Source organism: Dipodomys spectabilis, unplaced genomic scaffold (genome assembly GCF_019054845.1).
Source record: "Dipodomys spectabilis isolate Male_0828 unplaced genomic scaffold, ASM1905484v1 ptg000145l, whole genome shotgun sequence".
NCBI lineage: Eukaryota > Metazoa > Chordata > Mammalia > Rodentia > Heteromyidae > Dipodomys > Dipodomys spectabilis.
Genome location: NW_024870822.1, coordinates 23,573,471 through 23,596,612, shown reverse-complemented (window position 1 = coordinate 23,596,612; position 23,142 = coordinate 23,573,471). Strand labels below are relative to the sequence as shown.

Sequence of the window (23,142 nt, the reverse complement as noted above, 5' to 3'; positions counted from 1 at the left end):
GGGAGAATTGTGAAAAGGGTGACACTGATCAAGGCGTATTGTAGTAATAAACTGCTCCATTGGATGGAAACTCCTTTGTACAACTAGTTATAGATAATACAAATTTCTAATAGGTTTTATTGTTCTATTTTTATACACTTAAGACATTTACTTGGACTATTTTCATCCTCATTTGTGCTACTTGTTTGCCCAATCCACTCCTGCTAATGCCCTCAACCATCTGTTTCTCTTAGCCCTAACCCCCAACCCAGTTGATCAATAGCTTTCTGTATGCTGTTTTCATATATAATTGCAATGCATTTCAAAATTATTCATTTTTTTCCATTTCCCTTCTATTCTATGTAGTCCTTTAGACTCAGATGTTGTGTTTGTGTATTCATACATATACCTACATACAAATATGATTATGCATATAGGAATAAATAGGCATTTACATGCCCATGAATAAGTATGTCTTTTAGGTCTATCTTCCACATATAAGCAAAAGCATATGATGTATTTTTTAGTTTGTCTTGTTCAATATGATGTCCTGCAAATCCATCCATTTTCCTACACATGACATGATTTCATTTTTCATTATGGCTAACTAATGGACTTGGGGCTTCAAGTTCTCACTCAACTTTTTCATTCATGATTGGCATTCTACTACTTGAGCCATGCCTCCACTTCTGGCGTTTTGCTGGTTAAGTGGCGATAAGAATCTTAAGGACTTTTCTACCTGGGCTGGCTTTGAACCGTGAGCCTTAGATCTCAGCCTTCTGAAGAACTAGAGTTACAGACATGAGCTACTGGTGCCTGGCTTCATGTATTCTTATGTTGCCTAAAATGACTGTTTCACTATCTTTTTGTAAGTTTATGTGTTATTCACATTTGTATTTCTAACACTTGAAACTTGGTAGTAGTTCTTCTGAACAGAATAGGACTGCATTTCAAGTTTGCCTCATTTGAATGAACAAAAGGGCTCCAACTTTTGGTTATCATATAAAAAGGTCAAAATATTTAGAAAAAATGCTCCAAGTTAAAACAAAAGAAATTTAAAAAATATATTCACTAGAAAACAAAATAGTTAATCTGTTCTAAAGATTCTCTGTAAATTGCTTTCTCTCAGTTTACCTATATAGTGAATAGACTAATTTTAATGAAAAATAGAAGTCCAAACGAATTATAGTACAGTTTCTCAGAAGCAGAGACTTTCAGGAGCACTAGGAAAAAGACCGGCCTTCAAACACTGAAAGGAAAAGTAAGCCATAGGAGAGGTTATGCTGAAAGGGAGGAGGAAGAAGGAATGTCAAATTGTTCTAAAATACGAGCAGAAATAAAGGGAGGAAATAAAAGCAACAACTAATTCTCTAGCCATTATAAAATTCTAGTGTACCAGATTTCTGTTGTAGTAAACACACTCACATTTTTCTCAACCCAAATGTAGATTTTTTTTTTTTTTTGGTTGGTTGTGGGGCCTGAAATCTGGGTCTGGGCGTTGTCCCTCAGCTCTTCAGCTCTAGGCTAGCACTCCACCACTTGAGCCACAGTACTACTTCTGGCTTTTTTCTGCTTATGTAGTGCTGAAGAATTGAACCCAAGGCCTCATGTATGCAAGGCAAGCACTCTACCACTGAGCCACGTTTCCAGCCCCCCAAATGTAGAATTTTTGTTTTTTTTTTGGGGGGGGGGTCCTGTCATGGGGCCTGAACTCTGGGCCTGGGCGCTATCCCTCAGCTCTTCAGCTCAAGGCTAGTGCGCTACCACTTGAGCCATAGCACCACTTCCAGCTTTTTTTTTTTTCTTCTGGTGCTGAGGAATCGAACCCAGGGCCTCATGCATGTAAGGCAAGTGCTCTACCACTGAGCCACCTTCCCAGTCCCTAAATGTAGATTTTTAAAGAACTTTTTATCATTTATCAAATAAAAATCATAACAAAATACCTTTTTGAAAATATTGCTATACCATTTTTTTCTGGCTGTAATCTTGGTACTATAAAAAGTTTATGTAGATTCTATCAGAATTATGTACAAACTGTCAATTAGGGTCCATATTAAAGAGTAAGGCACAAGTCAGTATTGAAGTAACTTCTAAATCATCATAGAAACACAAAAAGTATTTGTTGTAATTTGTGCATTTTGTGTTTTCTATTAGAGATTTGTAGAAATTGGAGACTATAAATCCTATGACAATCATTTAAATCATGGCATCCAATTAATTGGCATTTCTTCCCCTTGTGCACTCTAAGCTAAAGCTTAAGTATGCTAGACAAGACAGTATGGATGCTAGACAGATAATAAACATGAAAATGTCTGGGGAAATTAGGGGATAGTAGTGCTGTCAATTCACTGTCTCTAGGCAAAAGGGAAAAGAAAAAATGTTTTCAGAGGTGTACTTCATTGAGACTCATTGAAACATATTTTAGTTTTACTGGAACTTGGTGGGGGGAGCAGTAGTTGTGCTTGAACTTAGGGCTTTGCACTTATAAGGCAGGAGCTCTACCACTTAGGCCACATCTCTGTCCTTTTTATTCATGTGTGCTCTACCACTTGAATCATATTTCCAGCAATTTTTGTTCTGGTCATGCTTTTTGACCAAGCTGGACTGGACCATGAGCCTCTTATTTATGCTGTATGCTCTAGCTCAGCCAACAGTTGCACATAACTATATCCAGTTTTGTTTTCTGTTTAGATGGGGTGTAATTAATTCTTTTGCACGGGCTGGCTTGCAATTGTGATCCTCCTAATCTTAGCCTCTTGTTGTGAATGAATGAATGGAATGTACCCTAGTGTCTAGCTATTGGTTGAGATAGGGGTTTCATGAACTTTTTGCCTGAGCTGCCCTCAAATCTCAATCTTCTTGATCTCTGTCTCCTGAGTAGCTAGGATTATAGGCATGAGTCACTGGAACCTGATGGCTAGCCTCTTTACTCTTTTTCAGTTTTTAGAACTGAATAAAATCATTTAAAGTATGATATGTGGTTTGAGTGTTATAGAGATTAGTAATTAAGACTGGAATGGAATAAAAAACCTGTGGCTGCTGTGGTGATGACTACCAAGTGAAACCAGAAGCACATGGCCAAATAAAGGTGACGAAACGGATGGAGGCTGTACATCTATTCAATACATCCTAACATTGAGGGATGACACAAATTATTTGGTGTATAGTCATGCCAATGCTTAATCACTACAATTCTGTAAATACATAAAATCACTGACATACACTTACGATGGGTAAATTTTCTTGTATCTCAATAAATCTGTTAATAAATATTTTGAATGGGTAGATAGTAGAAAAGAATCTTTACATGCACAATAAAGTGAGAGTCTTGAAGAATGTTGTTCTGTTAAGACTGGTCCCTAACTAATGCTTAGGAAGTAGGACCCATTTCAACTTACAAAACAGCTTCAAAATGTCAAGTGTATGTGGGAGATCTTTGTAATTTGGAGTCTTTATTTCAGGGTGCTTGGATTTAAGATAAACAGGGCATTTACTTTTGCTACTAGGGTAAAATAAATAACGATGGGTAGCAAATGAAAATGTATGAGCTCCCCTGAGATCATTTTGAGCATCAATATCTAACTGATATGCTTCAAAAAAAGTAAGTTAAGGAGGGATTTACACATTTTGATAGATTCCAGGAAACTCTAAAAAACCTAGGTTACAAAGAACTGCAATAAGATGACTCTAAGATACATAGGTCATGTAGGGAGAAGGCATTAAATGCTGGCTTGTGATGAAGAAGCTTAAAGCCTTCATAATTTCCCATTGCTGTTTCTGGGAAGGAATAACACAAATTTTAGTTCAATTTCATTCTATTGGCTTTCTCTTACTCTACAATTTTTTTTCTTCTAGTAAAGTAACATTAAAATAAGAACTCTTGCTTTAAGCATTTAATTAGCACTTAATTTAACAATCTGTTAACAAACAGGACCTAAGGAAACAAGTGTAAGACAAAGGTTATGCATTAACTTTGAAATGGTCCTCTACTGTCCATATGTGAATAATGAATACAGAAGATATTAGAAAGTATGTTTATTGAAGGTAAGGACTATTTATTATTCATCTATGACTTCGTGTCAGACATCATGTGAGAAAATAGTATGAATAGTATGATTCCTTTCACTTTTAGAAAAAATAGATAATTTTTATCTGTATATTTGGGAAATAACATATGACTCCTGTTTAAATCATATATTCCCACTATCCTAAGGAAGAAAATGGGGTAGAGATAGAAAAGGAAGCTTTTATTTCACATTTTATAGCTTTTCACAATATAGAATTTTCTAATTATGTATACATATTATTTTATCCAAGAAAATGTCCATCTGGTGAGTAGTATGATGGACTAGTTACATTTTTAAGTTATTTCCTATATTAGAGAGAGTATTGAAGTCTAGGAGCCGTGTCAGTATTGTTGCTGTCACGATGCTCACTGAAAAAGTAACTTTACATGTTGAAATGTTCAATAAACTAAAGTTGTACTAAAGATTATTTATTATAGTACTTAAAAAGTAGTAAGTAGCTGAGTCCATTTCCTAAGGCACTGTTGAGTAAGTCTCAAGACTTAGCGACTTATACTAGGTGGAAAATATGAGGGTGGCTCATCTGCAATTTGCAGCCAGGCTAATGCATGTACTACTTGAATTAAGAAAACCAACCAAGAACTAGAAATAATTTTCCATAAGAGGCAAATCCAGAAAATATCCAAGAATCAGTGTGGTCTACCTTACTTAACCCCTTTGTATCAATTTTCAATGCAGTGACTCTTCCAAATCTATCCCCTCCTTTGCAATGCTCTGTGAGCACAATGTTTGGTATTGTCAAAATAACATACTTCAGGGACTCTTCAGTAGGAAGTGGTTTTTCTTCTATCCCTGAAGTTTCAATGGTACACCAAGTGATGGTTTTCCTGATAGTACTCTAGAAGATCCAGTAGCATCATAAACAGGTACCCAGTAAGTGTTGCTAGCACTCATGCCTGCCAATCTTGGTTTGTAGCACCTCAGAAAACAATGTTGTCAGTGGCCACTTCAACAGGACATGAATTGACCTACATTGGAGGAGGAATCCTCTTCCCAGTTTCCTTTTTTGAGTATTCTGCCTAAGCCCTAGAGGAAGCAGCTGCTTCCTCTGTTCACCTTTTATTGTTTTAGAAGTCTCATGAATTTTAGTCTTAAACAGTAGGGAGAAACAAATGTAAAAAAAAAAAAAATCAATGTATTACAGAATCTCAGGTGTTATGAAGAAAATAAAGCAAGTTGAATGGGGGGCATGCTGTAGTAATGATTTAAGGTTTCATATTAAATTTTCTACATATAGCATGTAATAAATGTTATGACAAATATAACCATAGGTACATCTTCAGTACACTAAGGACAAGATTAATGTACTTCCATTAATCTTATACAGAGATCAACTTACCCTATAGAAAGCACTGGTTAGAGGGAGTAATGCTGCAGCAATGTTATATTCTTCTAAACTTGAACAATCCTTAAACAAAAACAGATAAACATTATTAGGATATTTAATAGAAATCACAAATATATGGAGCCCTAAATCTAGGATACATTGTCTACTGTCCTGTGAAGCTGTTATTCTAAATTGTCACTAAGACACAGGTTAAGGATGGTAACAACTATAAACTCTGAAGCACTTCCTTTCAGAAATGAAGTAAAAACACCTTTAGGAAGGGTATCATTTTTATACACTATTGGTAAGCAGCTACTTTTTACCTGTTTCTTTTACAAAGGTTGTTAATATTAGAAGTTGCATAATTTATAAAAAAAATTCTAGAGGTTTTAATTGATTTACCTATTGTCTAAGTTTGTTTTTTTTTCATTTAGTATGTATGTAAGATTGGGATGCCTTTTGTTTTATTTTTTATTTTTATTTTTTTGGGTCTGGTCGTGGGCTTGAACTCTAGGCCTGGGCGCTGGCCCTCAGCTCTTAAGCTTAAGGCTAGCGCTCGACCACTTGAGCCACAGTGCCACTTCCTTCTTTTTTTTTTCTGCTTATGTGGTGCTGAGGAATCGAACCCAGGGCCTCATGCATGCAAGGCAAGCGCTCTACCACTGAGCCACCTTCCCAGCCCTGGGCTGCCTTTTTTTTTTTTGGGGGGGGGGGGGTCTGGTTGTGGGGCTTGAACTCTGGGCCTGGGCGCTGTCCCTCAGCTCTTCACCTCAAGGCCAGCACTCTACCACTTGAGCCACAGCACTACTTCCAGCTTTTTTCTTTTTGCTTATGTGGTGCTGAGGAATCAAACCCAAGGCCTCATGCATGCAAAGCAAGCGCTCTATCATTGAGCCACCTTCCCAGCCCTGGGATGCCTTTTATAAGTAGTTGGGAGTATTTTTTCATAGTGTTACATAAATAGGCTATTAATCAGGGAAGAAATATCACTAACATTGAAGCTCACTGTGTGAAATGTTGTTAGGAAACAGCACAAAAATCTCAATTGGAATAATAAGTTGTGTAACTGCTGTGGAAAATAGTATGAGTCCTTGAAAAAAAGAAAAGAAAAAACTCAGAATTATATAAAATTGGAAAACAGGTAATTACTCACGCCTGTAATTCTAGCTACTCAGAAGGCTGAGATCTGAGGATTGCGGTTCAAAGCCAGCCCGAGCAGGACCACCAGAAAACTGGAAGTGGTGCTGTGGCTCAAGTGGTAGAGTGCTAGCCTTAGAGCTGAAGAGCTCAGGGACAGTGCCTAGGCACAGAGTTCAAGCCCCAAACAAATAAACAGGATATACAGAGAAAAAAGGAGTTATGTGCTCCAGTATTTCTAACTTATTGCCATAATCCCCCCAAAATAAAGACAAAAACTAAAAGCAAAAAGCTATGTATTTGTATACTCACATAACTCGTGTGTGCATATGGAAATAAACATAATAAAACAAACACAATGAACATTAATTAGCTTTAAAAAAGGAAGGAATTTCTGACACATGCTATAAAATGGAGGAATCTTGAAGACATTACGTTTAGGTGAGTATATGCACAGTTTTATTAACCAGTCCTTCATTTGGCAATGCGACATAAAGTGAGTCATAGGTGGGACTGGCACAGTGCCTAAGGGCAACAAAAGGTGCAACTGACCTCCTTCCTAGATGGTCAGGCACCATGAATAAAAACCCAACTTTAAACACTGTACTTTATTTCTATCAAAATGCAAATTCCTGACCAATCAGTTATTCACACCTTCGTTTACCATTATTCATGTTTGTGTGAACTGATTTTAAACTCACAGAACTTGAACCTTAGATATAAATTACTCTAGTGTAATTTCTCCACTTTCTAGGTGAGAGAAAAAAAAACATAGAAATTTACCAGAGCATGACTAGAATCTATCAGTGCATGATTTTTCATGACACTTTTTATTCTCGTTTCATTCCATTCCTAGGGTAGAAATATGAGTTTTCTGAGCTTCCATGAATAATTTTGTAGTATGAGGAAAGCTAAGGTGACCTCAATAGGAGAGCAGTAGGAGGTTTAGAGCAGTATAAGTGTGTGGATATCAAGGACAAAGGCTTAGAAGAAAAGACAGAGTCAGAATGCAAAGTAGAAATATACCATTGACAGCTTTGGTTCGTTTCAAAACACTATTGGTACTTAGTAGGTCCAGCATGGAGTACCAGGATGATTACTGCCCTGGGAAAGAAAGGAAAAGGCTTTCTTTCACAAGTCATGGCCTGGGAGACCACCTACTCTAAATTTAGGCAGTCTTGTCTAGCATAAATATACTAGGTACCATAATCTGGTAATAATTTCAAGCATCATTAGTTCTGATAAACATTTTTTTAAGAATATACTCTAATGAGTATTGGAATAACAAAAATCCCTAAATAAAAAATTTTCAAATAGCTCACTTTCTCTGACACAACTTAAAAAAATAAGACATGCTCAAACTTCTTACACTTAATACCGTAAGTCTACGTGTAATATTCCCTATATATTAAATTTAATACCTGAAATTAAGTTATCACATTGATTACTATATATTGGATAAACACGTGACTCAATAAAAGAATAAAATTCAAGGAGAAAATAAAAAATGAGAAATAGGAGCTCAGGGTAGAAACCAGAAAGATAGCTATTTATGATTTATGTATAGTAAGTAATGGAAAACCAAGATAGGAAAATCAAGAGTGATGTCAAGAGAAGAAAGGCTAATAATTTTGAATGTTTTAGAGAAAATTCATCAAATAAAGAGGGAGAAAAGACCATGTGCAAAGGGTTAGTGGCTTCTGACATGATTAGGATACAGATTAGTTTTTTTTTTTTTTTCCTAAAGGAAGGTCACAGATAGCTACTTTAAGCAAGATTCATTCTTGGAAAAAAAAAATCTAATTTCTATAGGAGAGTAAAGAATTCATATGTGTGTGTGTGGGGGGGGAAGGAGGATTGGGTGGTGGGGCGGGGGGGGGGGGGGAGAGGATGGGAAGGGATGGGAAGGGGAAACAAAGGAGGAGGCTACAATGCTTGATAAGAAATGTACTCATTATCTTGCCCATGTAATTGTAACCCCTCTGTACAGTATTTTCACAATAAAAAAAGAGCAAAAAAAAATCATACGAAACAGCAGAATCCTTGACAATATCAGCAAATATAACATATGAAGAAAAAGAAGCTTGATTCTACAAGGAAGATTAAGGGCTAAGTGTTTTAGTAGGGGAGTTTGTGAGGGCTGGTGGTAGAAATATCCTCAAACTGTTCTGTAAATATGAGCTCTGTATCTATTATTACTTAGGGGGAAATTGGGAAAATAGTGAGCAAACAAAATTAAGATTTTTCTCTCTCAGTAGGGTTTCTCAGACCTTTTTTTTAAAAACTATGGTTCTATCAGAGAAATTTGGCAGATAGTATTTTCAAATATAATTTACTAGATTTAATAATTTTGGATGTGGTCTAATTATATTGCCCAAGCAGTTCTCAAACTCAATCTCTAGAGTGCTGGCCCTAGAGATATGCACCATCCTAGACTGGCTAAAACATATGTTGACCATAAAAAGACAATGAAAATGTCTTTGTGGGCACATTACATCAAGATATGATCAAAATATATAATCATGGTAGCACAGACTTTGAAAGGAAATAGACCCCCCCCCCCAAAAAAAAAAAAAGAAAGGAAATAGAACAGGGTAAGACTAATTTTCTTTTCTTTTCTTTTTGCCAGTCATGGTGCCTGAACTCTGGGCCTGGGCACTGTCCCTCAGCTCTTTAGCTCAAGGCTAGTGCTCTACCATTTGAGCCACAGCACCACTTCCAGCTTTTCTGCTTATGTGGTGCTGAGGAATCGAATCCAGGGCCTCAGAGGCATGAAAGGCAAGCGCTCTACCACTGAGCCATCTTCCCAGCCCCCCAATTTTCTTTTTTTAAGACAGGGTCATGCTATGTGTTTATGCCCAGGATGGCTCTGCAATACTCTTCCTGCTAGCTTCCTGGGTGCTGAGATTACAGGAGTGTACTACTACATGTGGCTATGAATTAGACATATAATCATTAAGACAAAAAGCATTTTTAGAGATAAAAGCATTGCAAATAGTAAATAGCTCAATTTAAGAAGCTATAACAATTTAAAAAGTATATACACTTAATAATAGCCTCAAAATATATAAGCCAAAAATGAACAAAAAGGAAGATTCACAATTGTGCTGAAATTGTAATAATTTTCTTTCAAGAGTTTGACAAGTCAAACAGGTAAGAAACTAATATTCAGAAGATTTACAGAAATACCTCAAAAGCTAGAGTTACTGAATACAAAAGCTAGAACTAGTGGATACACATAGGAACATGCACATAAAAATCTATTTGATCTAATGGACACTAGCTGCAACTGGATGTGTGCCACTGTGCTGGCTTGACAGTATTTTTACTGTAGTGAATTAGAAGCAGTATCAATATTCATGACAAGTGGCAGAATATTTGGGTAGACCTTGCAGAATGTTACAAGGTCAAAGAATCAATAGGAACAAATGGTATAATTAGGAATTCAATTTTTAAAGAAAAATAAAATGATACTCCTTTGTATAACAATTTTCACTCATTCAGCAAATACTTATTATCTACTATGTGTATCTAACGAAGTCAGAAAACTCTACCCTAAGAGGGAAAACAGGTAACAAGAACACATTTTAAAGGAATGAGATAATTTGTGGCTGAAGAGGATACATCTTTAAATGAAAGGGACAACTATATTCTCTTATGATGTCTCTGAAGACCTTTGTTGGAATCTGGTTACTGGTTGTATAGATCTCAAGTTGGATCAAGTGATCTTTTGCTTTAAATTTTAAAAACATGGATTTTTAGGGCTGGGAAGGTGGCTCAGTGGTAGAGCGCTTGCCTTGCATGCCTGAGGCCCTGGGTTCGATTCCTCAGCACCACATAAGCAAAAAGCAAAAAGCCGGAAGTGGCGCTGTGGCTCAAGTGGTAGAGTGCTAACTGAGGGACAGCGCCCAGGCCCAGAGTTCAGGCCCCACGACCGGACCCAAAAAAACAAAAACAAAAAAAAAAACGACATGGATTTTTAGATATAAAATAAACTATTTGAGTAATATTTCTCTTTCAGACATATGTATTAAGAGACAGGAAGGGAGAGGTAGAAATATAAATCAATGAGAATTTTCTATAAGGAGAATGATAAAGTCAATGGAAAGATGACTTTAGTGCTTACCTACAACGTAAGAAGTCTAGGATAAATCTCCAGTACCAGGAAATGGGAAGAAAGAAAAAGGAAGGGAAGGAAAAAGAAGGGGAAGAAAGGAGAGGGAAGAGAAGGTGGAGAGGGAAGAAAAGGAAAGGTGAGAGACTTTGAAGGCAGTTATTACCTCAGTCATGTTTAGATTTTTATTTTACAACAGGAGCTATACAGAAAAACAATACATCTTTTCCCTATATAGTATTACTAATAGGCTCAATTATCTCCACAGATTTTTTTGAATAAAATAATTCCAGAATATAGCAAAAAAGGTGAATCTTTTTCCTGACTTACTCTTTACCCCCTTAGAACAGAGCTATGAGCTAGAATATCATTTGTGTCCTAGCACATCTGAATTTCTTTAACAGAAATGCCTTGCATGTTTCTGAAAACTGTCATGAGGCCCAAGGCAATAAAGTTCAACAGACTTGAGCTGTAATCTTCTCCCAAGGAAATGGTTGGAATGCCAAGATGCCTTTTGACTTTGATTTCACAGCAGGGCTTCATTTGTAATGATGCTGTCCAAACTTTAAATGACAACAGCTGTGATATGAAGCCCCTACATACTCATTTATAAAAAGTTCCCACAAATTAAAAAATTAAACAATGAGGGATTTCAACCCATGACCAATTAGCAGGGAGTAAGCAATCATAAAACATTTAGCCTAGAAAGAGCTATTCATTATCTTACAAGTGTTTACACATCACAGTTCATTTCTAAAACCTGCACACCAGTCAAATGTTGATTGCAAAATATAAATATGGAATTCTTTACAAATAACGTTAGACACATTCTAACTTAATTAAATTGAAAGATGGAAAAATTCTAAAACAATAAGAATACAACAATTGACACAGCAATTGCATTCCAGAGCAGTGCAGTTATCTTGTTGGGGAATCGTCCATAAATACACATCCTGAAGTCCTCTGCGCTTTGACTACACAATACGGCATTGTAGTTACAATCATACCAGACATTTTTAAACTTGCAAGGACTTGAATTCTTATAAATGACTTATTCTGAACTTTGTTATGTAATTTACCTTTAGTTTTCCTGCTACAATTGAAGAGGAATAAACCCTACAATCTTAATTTTGCATTATCCTCAATTACTTCATAATCTTAACCTACATACCTTTGAATTGTCATGGACAACAGTCTTATTTCATACAACTATGCAATCTTTCAAAAATGTTATATTTAAACATTTAAGGATAAAATGAGATAGAAAAATATAGAACTGACTCTCCTTTAATTTAATTAGATATAGCTCACAAAAAAGGGTTGAATTGTTCATAATACTGAAAACATCTGCATCTTCTCTAGAGGGGCAAAAATACCTTTTTTCTAGTATTTCTTTTCGTTCACAAATCTGAGCTATGTTCTGTTACAGCACAGTGACCAAACTCTTCTGCTCGGTCTGTGAACTTCCATGGAATGGCTCTACTTTAACATCCATGTGATCATTATGTCTTCCTGCCTCTAAACCCCTAATAAGCTGCAGCTCTAGTTAACCCATGTTCTCTATCACCTTCGTCTTGTATGATGACTTGCTCTGTCATTTACATGTTTTTCCTTAGGTATTTCATTATGAACATCCTTATTTTCCCATTTTTACAAGTGCAATGCTATTGATAAATATTGGCAAAACAAATTTTTACTATACTTTCAGTTCCACTGTATTTTAATGCTAAAATAAACAAAAATCCATAAAGAATGTAGCACAATTTTGAACACAATGCTTATTTATATGCAATGTGACACTGAGATAGAAGGTGAATACTAGGCTTAAAATACTATGCTGTGTTCTCTGAATGAATGGATCCAAGTCTGTCTAAAATCCTGTTTATTTGCTGGAATCTTAAAAAAAAACTCTACTTAATACATAGTAATAATAGCTAATATTTCATTGTCTACCAAGTATCAGATATATTCTAATTATGAATTTACACAAATTATTCCATTTAATCTTCATGACATTTCTATGAAATAGATGCTATAATTATGCTCATTTTTTGTGTTTGTATAAGAGAGAGAGAGGGGGTGGGGGAGGGGAACGGAGTTTCAAAAAAGATAAATTATTTGCCTTAGATTATACAGCCACAAATGGCAGACCTAGAAATTTGAACCCAGGGAGACTTACTTTTTAACTTTAAACCCTCTGTTCTTTTTTCTTTTTTCTTTGGGGGGGTGGGGGAGTGGAGGTTAGTCATGGAGCTTGAACTCAGGGCCTGGACGCTATCCCTGAGCTAGCACTCTTACCTCTTTGAGCCACAGGTTTTCTGGAGACAACAGTCTTATGGACTTTCCTACCCAGGCTGTCTTTGAACCACGATTCTCATACTCAGCCCCCTGAGCAGCTAAGATTACAGGTGTGAGCCACCACCAGCTCCTGGCTCCTTCTGTTCTTTTGCCTCTCAAATGCAAGAAGATACTAAATTGAATCTAAAAATGATATTATGGACAAGCAAAAGAAAAAATATTCCGGTAAATTATAAATAGGATGTTCAAGAGAGTTCAAACACTGAAAAAGCATTTAAAAATTTACTTAATGAGCCGGGCGCTGGTGGCTCACGCCTATAATCCTAGCTACTCAGGAGGCTGAGATCTGAGGATCATGGTTCAAAGCCAGCCCGGGCAGGAGAGACCGTGAGACTCCGATCTCCAATAAAACCACCAGAAAACCGGAAGTGGCGCTGTAGCTCAAGTGGTAGAGTGCTCGCCTCGAGCTGAAGAGCTGAGGGACAGCGCCCAGACCCAGAGTTCAAGCCCCACGGCCGAACAAAAAAAAAAAAATTTTACTTGATGAATGTAACTGATGAAATTACAAGGCTGCAAGATAATTGTTAAAATATTCTTTCATTTTGCCTTTATGTTCAGGAATTAAAAAATAAGAATATGAAGTAAAAAAGTCTAAAAAATGCCTCAAACAGGGAACAGAGAAAATAGATCGTTGGAAGTAAAAGTCATAATGAAAACTATTTAGTGTTCAGATGCAGAGTCCAGTTACTATCACACAGATGAAATGAAAGATTATGTATAGCAAGACACATCCAGGTGAAATTTTTTTATACCATACATAAACACATCTACAATATGTTACAGAAGGGAGAAAACAGGTTATCTACAAAGAAAGCAGAATCAGATTTTAAAAAAGGAAAGCTTAACAATGTTGGGTAATAGAAAATCATAGCAATGTTTTCAGAGCTCTGAGGAAATTTAAAATTTATACTTTAAAATAACATGCATTAAATTATGCCCCCCACTTTTTTGGTGCCGGCCCTGGAACTCAAGGGCCTGGGTACTGTCCCTGAGCTTCTTTTGCTCAAGGCTAGTACTTTACCACAGCTCTACTACTAGCTTATTTTGGTAGTTTAGTGGAGATAAAACTTTCACACTTTCCTGTCCAAGTTGGCCTTGAATTGTGATCCTCCGATCTCAGCCTCCTGAACAGCTAGAATTACAGGTGCGAGCCTGTTTTCTTGGTTATATAGTTCTACAGGTTTTAGTATATGCAACCACCATCAGAATTAGCACACAGAATGGTGCTATCAGTCCTTTGCTCATTTTCTTATTGCTATGACTTTATAATCCTGCTCTCCTCTTGCTCCTAATCCTTGGTAACAAATGGCTCTGTCTCTTTTTGAGTTACATAAATGGAATTGTACAGGCTATAACCTTGTGGTGAAGAAGAGTAGCTTCTTTCAATGTCTTTGGGATCCATCTACAGTGTAGTATTACATAATTTGCTATAATATAGATGCATAGATTGTTTATCCATTTACTTACTGAAGGATATTTGGGTTGTTTTCAGTTGAGCAGTTAAGAAAAGAGCTATTAACATTTGTGTACAAGTTTTTAATGTTAACCTAATTTTTCAAGGATAAATATCTAAGGATGGGTTGCTAAGTCATATGTTTAAGTGAAAACTTCATAAGAAACTGAAATTATTTTCCAAACTGGCTATACTATTTTATTAAGAGTTTTACTGAGTTAGTTTTTTTTTTTTTTTTTTTCAAAATTTTGTCAGTATTTAGTATTTTTTAGTATTTCTAATTTTAGGTATTTTGATATGTGTGCAGTGGTATTTCTTCAAAATTGAATATTTCTTTGAAGTTTAGTCTGTATTTCTCTAATGTCCATAATATTGAACATATTTTCTTTTTTTTTTTTTTTTTCGGTCGTGGAGCTTGAACTCTCGGCCTGGGCGCTGTCCCTCAGCTCTTCAGCTCAAGGTGAGTGCTCTACCACTTGAGCTACAGCGCCACTTCCGGTTTTCTAGTGGTTTATTGGAGATAGGAGTTTCACGGTCTCTCCTGCCCGGGCTGGCTTTGAACCATGATCCTCAGATCTCAGCCTCCTGAGTAGCTAGGATTACAGGCGTGAGTCACCAGAGCCCGGCATATTGAACATATTTTCACGTGCTTATTTAGCATCTCAGTATTAACTATGATCAATTTTTTCAATTCCTTTATCCATTAAAAAAATGAAGTGGCTTGTTTTATTACTGAATATAAGAATTCTTTATATATTTTAGGATCTAAGTCCTTTATCAGACATCTTTTACCAATTTTCCTTCTAGAATGTAGTGTTCATTAAAGTTGTTTTTTTTTTTTTTGGGGGGGGGTTCGGTTGTGGGCCTGAACTCTGAGCCTAGGCGCTGTCCCTCAGCTCTTTAGCTCAAGACTAGCGCTCTACCACTTGAGCTACAGCGCCACTTCTGGCTTTTTTTTTTTTTTCTAATGGGTGCTGAGGAATCTAACACAGGGCCTCAAGCATGCAAGACAAGCACTTTACCACTGAGCCACCTTCCCAGCCCCTGTTCACTAAGTTTTTAACAGTATATTTCAAATAAAAATCAAGTTTTGGTGCAGTACAATTTAATATTTTAAATGATTTGCAATCTCTGCCTTATCCCAGTGTAACAAAGAACTTCCCTATGTTTTTTTCCTAAAGTTTTATAGGCTTGAGGCCTATAATTTGAGATATATTTTATAAATGGTAGGAGGTAAGGGTGAATATCTTATAACCATCTACTGAAAAGAACATCATTTTTTCATTGAATTACCACAATACCTTTGTCAAAGTAGCATGGATTATGGACAATAGCCACTAGAACTTGGCAAGTTCTTTATATTAAAACTTTTTCCATTGGCCTCCATGACACTGTTTTAGCTTAGTTCTTGACTTATTTTTGTGACACTTCTGTCTCAGTTTCTTTTATAGAATTTTATTGTTCTGCCCAACTTCTAAATGTCAGTTTTTCTCACTATTTTTATTATCTTTACATATTCTTTCTGTTGCTCCTATCATTTCTATGGTATAAACTGCCTCTGAAATCTGAATCTAACCCAGGCCAAGCCCCCCTTCAGCTCCACCTGACCTGAAACCTATGAAGTTTTGTGAAAACCTTAAACTCAGACTCTTCTAAATTATATTTTCTTCACCCGTCTCTTTCTTCCACCTCTAAGACTCAACCTCCTTTCACACCTTCTTGGGAAAAGCTTTCCCACATTGTAACTGCACATTCAATCAAGTTGCTCTTTTCAATGTGACTTTCCTTTTTCCTCTGCATCCTTCAGTTGGCCTGGGTATACAGGTAGGGACATTAACAGTTATTTGATCACTGATTAGCCTTCAGGAAGACTAGACAATTAATTGCTGTTCATTTTGTCTTCTCAGTTGTCATCTGTTTCCTTTGCTTAGAGATTTGGATTTTCACAATGGCTATAACTAATAATAAGTTCTGAGTCTTTGGGGAGTAGAGTACTCCCCAGCCTCCTAACTTCAGTGTCTCCTTATCCTCCCAACTTCAGCTTTTGTATGCTTACTAAATCAGTTCTCCATTTGCTTTGTCTTCCAAAATTTTATTTTACCTGATCTCTGTTACTTATAAATTTATATCCTAAAAGAAATCTAGCATTGGGGCTGGGAAGGTGGCTCAGTGGTAGAGCACTTGCCTTGCATGCCTGAGGCCCTGGGTTCGATTCCTCAGCACAACATAAGCAAAAAGAAAAAAGCCGGAAGTGGCGCTGTGGCTCAAGTGGTAGAGCGTTAGCCTTGAGCTGAAGAGCTGAGGGACAGCACACAGGCCCAGAGTTCAGGCCCCACGACTGGACACACACACCCCAAAAAAAAAGAAAAAAAGGAAGAAATCTTTTAGGAGGAAAGTGGAAGTAAATGTGTGGATGACCACTAAATGAAAATGACAGGAGCCCAGAGTTACATCATTCTTGCCTTTATAATTTCTAAAAATGTTTCTATGCCTCTATGTTAAAATATTTTAATTCCTTGCCTTCATTTTTTTGTTAAACAAGGGCTTTCAACCAAGACTTGAAATAATCTCTCCTTCCTTTTATTCTTTTTTAAACTTTACTAGGTCAGGTGTGGTGGTTTGTAATCCTAACTAGGGAAGTGGAGATTGGTAGGATCACAGTTTGAGGTCAACCTGGGCAAAAGGTTAGCAAGACCAAAGTCTCAACAAATAAGTTGGATGTTGTGGTTCACAACAGTTCAAGGCTTAATAAAAACAAAAGATCCTATCTGAAAATTAAAACAAAAAGAACTAATTGTATGACTCAAGTGGAAGAGTTTTTTCCTAGTAAGAGAGTAAGATACAGAGTTTAAATCCCATTACTGCAACAACCAAACCAAAACAACAATAATGTATTAACTTTTAAGATGTAACATACAGTCATCTACTCTGAAGAAACAGAAAATAACATAGGTAATTGGCAGGTATATTACTAGAATATAGCAACCATAAATTAGACATACATGCAAATATTAGTCATACATAATTTGAACCTTAAATTTCAAGTAGTAGCTAGGACCCATAAAAAAATTTTTTTGAGGGGCTGGGAAGTTGGCTCAGCGGTAAAGCGCTTGCCTTGCATGCCTGAGGCCCTGGGTTCGATTCCTCAGCACCACATAAGCAAAAAGAAAAAAGCCGGAAGTGGTGCTGTGGCTCAAGTGGTAGAGCGCTAGCCTTGAGCTGAAGAGCTGAGGGACAGCGCCCAGGCCCAGAGTTCAGACCCCTCGACCAGACCCAAAAAAAAAAAAAAAAATTTTTTTTTGAAACACTGTCAAACAATTGGTATGATAGCCTATCAAATTCTTTTCTTTGGTCCTGAATTATATTTGCTTTTCTCTTCTCTCTTTCTCTGTCTCTGTCTCTCTTTCAAATACACACATTTTCTTAGGGAAGGACATAAGACAGGTAGAACTGGGAAAGAGGAAGAATTTATTCTAAGTTGGGCAACTGAGCTTTGGACAAAGGGAGGAAGCTGAATGTATGGGAGGCAAAAGCAGGGCCAAGCTGCTGATACAGAGAAACCTTTGAGTACAGTTCATATGATCTAATTTGGACATTTGAAGCACCACTGTGAGAGTAACACATCTATATAAAACCTGCTCTTTCAGAACATATGCTTAATCAGGTTGTAGATTATTATATTCTCCTCCACTTGAGTGATATAAAGTGTTTGATTTCTGTAGCATACGAGAAGAAACATTATCTAAACATTATCTTTATCATTTTACCTTTGCTTCAAAGGTTTTATTGTGGGGTGAAAAGTTTTCTCTTAAAGTATTGGTATTTGAGGAGTAACTGCAGAAGAAGTCTAACTTTCTGAAACTAAAATGATCGGCTAGTAAAAGAGCATAAAAGGTCCTGTGCCTTTTATATTTATTTCAAAATATTCAGCTGTGAGTGCAGTGCTATCCTAGTCAGGGAGGTATGGAGAGAGGCTATGTCTTTCTAATTCCTTGGTGTGCTGTCAGGGTTCCATGCTATTTCTATCCTAATTTTTCTATTCATTTTGTACATTGTCATTCCTTCTTCTTTCTCTTCTTCAGCTTACTTTTCTTTTTCTCTTAGCCTATTTGCTAAGTAATTCTAAAAATGTTCATACTATATGACATATATCAGTATAACTTGAGAACCTGTTAAATAGAGAATTCTCAGAGTCCACCCCAGACCTACCGATGCATAAAACTTAGTACTTCCTCCCACACCCCCAGCTTCTGATTCCAGTACTGGGGCTTGAACTCAGGGCCTCATGCTCATGCTTAGCTTTCTCCTTTAAGGATAGTACTCTTACTACTTAGCCCAACCTCTACTTCAATTTATTTATTTATTTAGCTAGATAATTGAAGATAGAGTCGTACAGACCCCTCTGCTCAGGTTGGCTGTGAATGTCAGTTCTCAGATCTTAGCCTCCTGAGTCACTAGGATTACAGGCATGAGCCACCAGCACCCAGGAGTACTATGTTTTAATCAACAAGTTCTTTGGTTATTCTATAAAGCTTAAAAATTTTGAAAATTACTGACCTTTAGTGTACCTAATATGATCTTTAAAAATTCCTAGAAAAGTTTCACCTACTTGATTTTTAGATTCTTAAATCTATATTAATCTAAATGAATTCCTACATTTCTCAAATTATTCTCTATTTGCCTAAAGTATCTTGTCCTCAAATACTTAAGATTAAAATTTAAGTGTCTTAATCAATTAGGCTTACTTGATCTATACTTACATGTCTTTATTACTTTTCATCTAATACATATGAGCTCAGAGTCTACAATATATGCATACAGGGTCCTTACCACAGAAGGGACTTACAAGCTAGTGGTACTAACAGATAGGCAGGCTCTGCCATAGCTAACGCAGACCAGTGGGTTTAACATACCACACTAGAGAGAAGTAGAAAAAAAGTGTTGTAGCAGCATAAAAGAGGCATTTAAGAGGGGCTACAAGAGGAATAGACTAGAGACTATCTGGATTTTTTTTTTTTTTACAGTCCTGGGGCTTGAACTCCGAACCTGTATACTGTCCCTGAGCTTCTTTTGCTCAAGGCTAGTACTCTACTACTTGAGCCACAGTGCCACTTCTGCCTTTTTCTGTTTATGTGGTACTGAGGAATCAAACCCAGGGCTTCATGAATCTAGGTAAACATTCTACCACTAAGCCACACTCCTAGCCCATGGACTAACTTCTCTTTGCTAGTTCTCTCATTCTTTCACATGCCACTAGTTAATTGGTATTATTTTCATATATGTTTAGTTTTAGCTGTAAAAATTATAAAGATTAAATATGGAACTAATCCTTACATATGGATATCACACTCAAGCACACCTTATATTTTTAAGCTATATCTGTAATTGTCATTAGCTTTTACACACATTTTGTATAAGAAATACACACATGGTGTATTAATTTCATCTCAAGAAAAACATTATGTTTTTCCATCATAAGGCTTTCAAAATTAATATATTTGTGAGTTAAATTCTTTAAATAAGTTTGAAGAAATGATAGTATGGTTATAGACTGCTATGGTTTGAATCCTAAAAACGTCCCTGAAGGCTCATGTGTTACAGGAATGTTGCCAGCTAATGCTTTTGAGATGTGATTGGAGCACGAGGGCTCTAGCTACATCAATGAATTCAATGGGTTGGATTATTAGGAAGTAGGGCCTACTCTGAAAAAGGAAATCACTGGAGTGTGTAGCTTTGAGGGCACACCTTGTTGCCAGAACAATCCTTCTGGTCTTTCTGTTTCTTGGCTGTTGTGTGGTGAACAACACTGCCCTGTTAGGTCCTTCAAACATGATATACACTTCCTTAACAAAGCCCCAAAACAATGGTGCTGTTAACTGAAATCTCTAAAACTGTGAGCCAAAATAAATCTTCTTTTCAAATACCTTCTCTAGTATTCTGTCACTTGGTTAAGCCAGGCACTACTGGCTCAAACCTGTAATCCTAGCTACTCAGAAGATTGAGATCCAAAGATCTGTGGTTCAAGGACCACTGGGGCAGAAAGCAGAAAGGTCTATGAGATCCCATTTCTAAAATAACCTGCAAGAAGTTGGATTGGAGGAATGGTGTGATGGTTCAATGGTAATGTGTCAGCCAGTAGCAAGTAAACAATTGAGAGAGAGCAAGAAGAATTTCTATAGTATATGGGAAAATAACTTACATTCTTTTTATTTATTTATTTTTGGGTCCAGTCGTGGAGGCTGAACTCTGGGCCTGGGCACTGTCCCTCATCTCTTCAGCTCAAGGCTAGCGTTCTACCACTTGGGCCACAGTGCCACTTCTGGCTTTTTTCTTTTGGTTTATGTGGTACTGAGGAATCGAACCCAGGGCCTCAGGCATGCAAAGCAAGTGCTCTACCACTGAGCCACCTTCCCAGATCCGTAACTTACATTCTTAATCCCTAGTATGTTGCTACTTATACTGTGAGTGAATCGCTTCACCTCTGTGGGCCTTATTTATTTTCTTCACCCAGAACAGATGTGTAACAATTTTTATTTCTTTTTTATCTAAGGCCCCCCCCCTTTTTTTTCTTTTTTGAAGTCCGGTCGTGGGGCCTAAACTCTGAGCCTGGGCGCTGTCCCTCAGCTCTTCAGCTCAAGGCTAGCACTGCTCTACCACTTGAGCCACAGCGCCACTTCCGGCTTTTTTCTTTTTGCTTATGTGGTGCTGAGGAATTGAACCCAGGGCCTCAGGCATGCAAGGCAAGTGCTCTACCACTGATCCACCTTCCCAGCCCCTTAAGACCCTTTTAAAATTCCATTTCTACTTTCACTAAAAAAGGGAATGCCTTTTTCTATCCTTTTCTTTATTTCTTCCTTTTTTCCTCTCTCCCTCCATCCCTCTCTCCCTTCCTACTCCTCCCCCTTTTTCTCTTTCTCTCTTTTTTTTGAATTTCTAGGTAGATCTCCTCTGTTAATACTCTGCCACAAGGGTGGATTCCAGAAGCTAGTCTCATGAAGTTTACAGAACACAATGTTAGGCTCAATATGTGCTTCCGACAGACCTCATTAGGGGAGAGTGTCCTTAAAAGATATTACTTCATTTCCAAAGAAATGTGTCTCAAGAGGCCATGCCAGTGGTCAAAACCTTGGCTGAACAACATTTTGGTGCATTATTGACAGAAAAGTCATTCCTCAAACTGCAAAACATGCTTCCAAACATACCCAAATTGACAACAAAACAGGTTAAGGCCAGAGCTAAATTCCACAATAAAGAGTCTAAGCAATTTAAATCAATGGAAGAATTTGGTGCTACGGTGGGACAAACTTTATGGGGGGATGAGACACTCTAAAATATTCTCTCTGGAATATTTCAGCCCAAATCTAATTCTTCTGCACACTTGTCACTGTTTACTATGATTTGGTTATTTTTAACCCGTCAAAAGTAGCCTGAGGCGGGCACCATTGGCTCATGACTCTAATCCCAGCTACTCAGAAAGCTGAAATCTGAGGATTGTGGTTTGAAGCCAACTCAGGCAGGAAAGACCATGATACTCTTAAGTCCAATTAATCACCAAAAACCTCAAGTAGAGGTGAGGCTCCAACCTTAAGTAAAAAAGCTAAGGGATAACGCCCAGGTCCTGAGTTCAAGCCCTAGTATTGGCATCACACACATACAAATAAGCCTAAGCCAGAGTAAGTAACTTAAAAAAATACAAAGTTACATAAAAAAGGATGTTTTCTCCCCCTCCTCCCCCTGCCCCCTCTCTCTGTTGGTCATGGGGCTTGAACTCTGCACCTGGGTGCTGTCCCTCAGCTCTTCAGCTCAAGGTGAGTGCTCTACCACTTGAGCCAGAGTGCCACTTCAGGTTTTCCGAGTGGTTTATTAGAGTTCAGTGGTTTATAAGAGTCTCACGGATTTTCCTGCCTGAGCTGGCTTTGAACCGTGATTCTCAGATCTCAGCCTCTTGAGTAGCTAGGATTACAGGCATGAGCCACGGGCGCCCAGTTAGGATGTGTTTTCTTCACTAAAAATAGCTTGTAGATTTCCATCATCTTCTAGCCGGGTTCCTTCTGGAACATGGAAATCCTATCATAAAACTGTAGGAAGGGGAACTAAAAAGGATTTAGGGGAAACTGTAGTACCTTACAGACCAAGTCTCTGTACCTAATTCTTCTCTTCGTCCTGTAAAAAGTGTGTCTACAGAGGCTGGGAAGGTGTCTCAGTGGTACAGTGCTTGCCTTGCATTCATGAGGCCCTGGGTTTGATTCCTCAGCACCACATAAGCAGAAAATGCCAAAGTGGTGCTGTGGCTCAATTGGTTAAGTGCCTGAAGAGATGAGGGACAGTGCCCAGGTCCAGAGTTCAGGCCCCACGACCAAAAAAAAAAAAGTGCGTCCATAATTTCTGGCTGCCAAATAATACAATAAGATTCCTAGTAAGTAAATGTCTCTAAAGTATGAAGCATGAAGCAGACAGAAATATAGAACAAAAGAATTTTAGCTTTGACTGAGTTTCATGCTACTTCTAATAATTAAAAAGCAATTTTTGCATTGGTACAGTTGCTCATGCTTGTAATCCCAGCTACTAAGGAGATGGAGACTAATTGGAAGGATCCTGATTCAAGTCCAGCTGAGCAATACTTTCATCTCAATCAGAAGCTGGGTGTGGTAGTGTGTACCTGTCATCTTAGCTACACATGAATCATAAT

At 37.3% G+C, this 23,142-nt stretch overlaps 1 protein-coding gene across 3 annotated transcripts in view; it reads right to left on the bottom strand.

Moving 5' to 3' along the window:
- The window catches only part of Sbf2 (SET binding factor 2), a 306,050-nt gene that overhangs the window by 95,742 nt on the left and 187,166 nt on the right, over positions 1–23,142 (bottom strand). For all 3 annotated transcript variants that reach the window (XM_042691358.1, XM_042691360.1, XM_042691359.1), the window contains exon 17: positions 5,404–5,472. In XM_042691358.1, the coding sequence (XP_042547292.1) occupies positions 5,404–5,472 (69 nt within the window). The remainder of the gene's footprint in view (positions 1–5,403; positions 5,473–23,142) is intronic.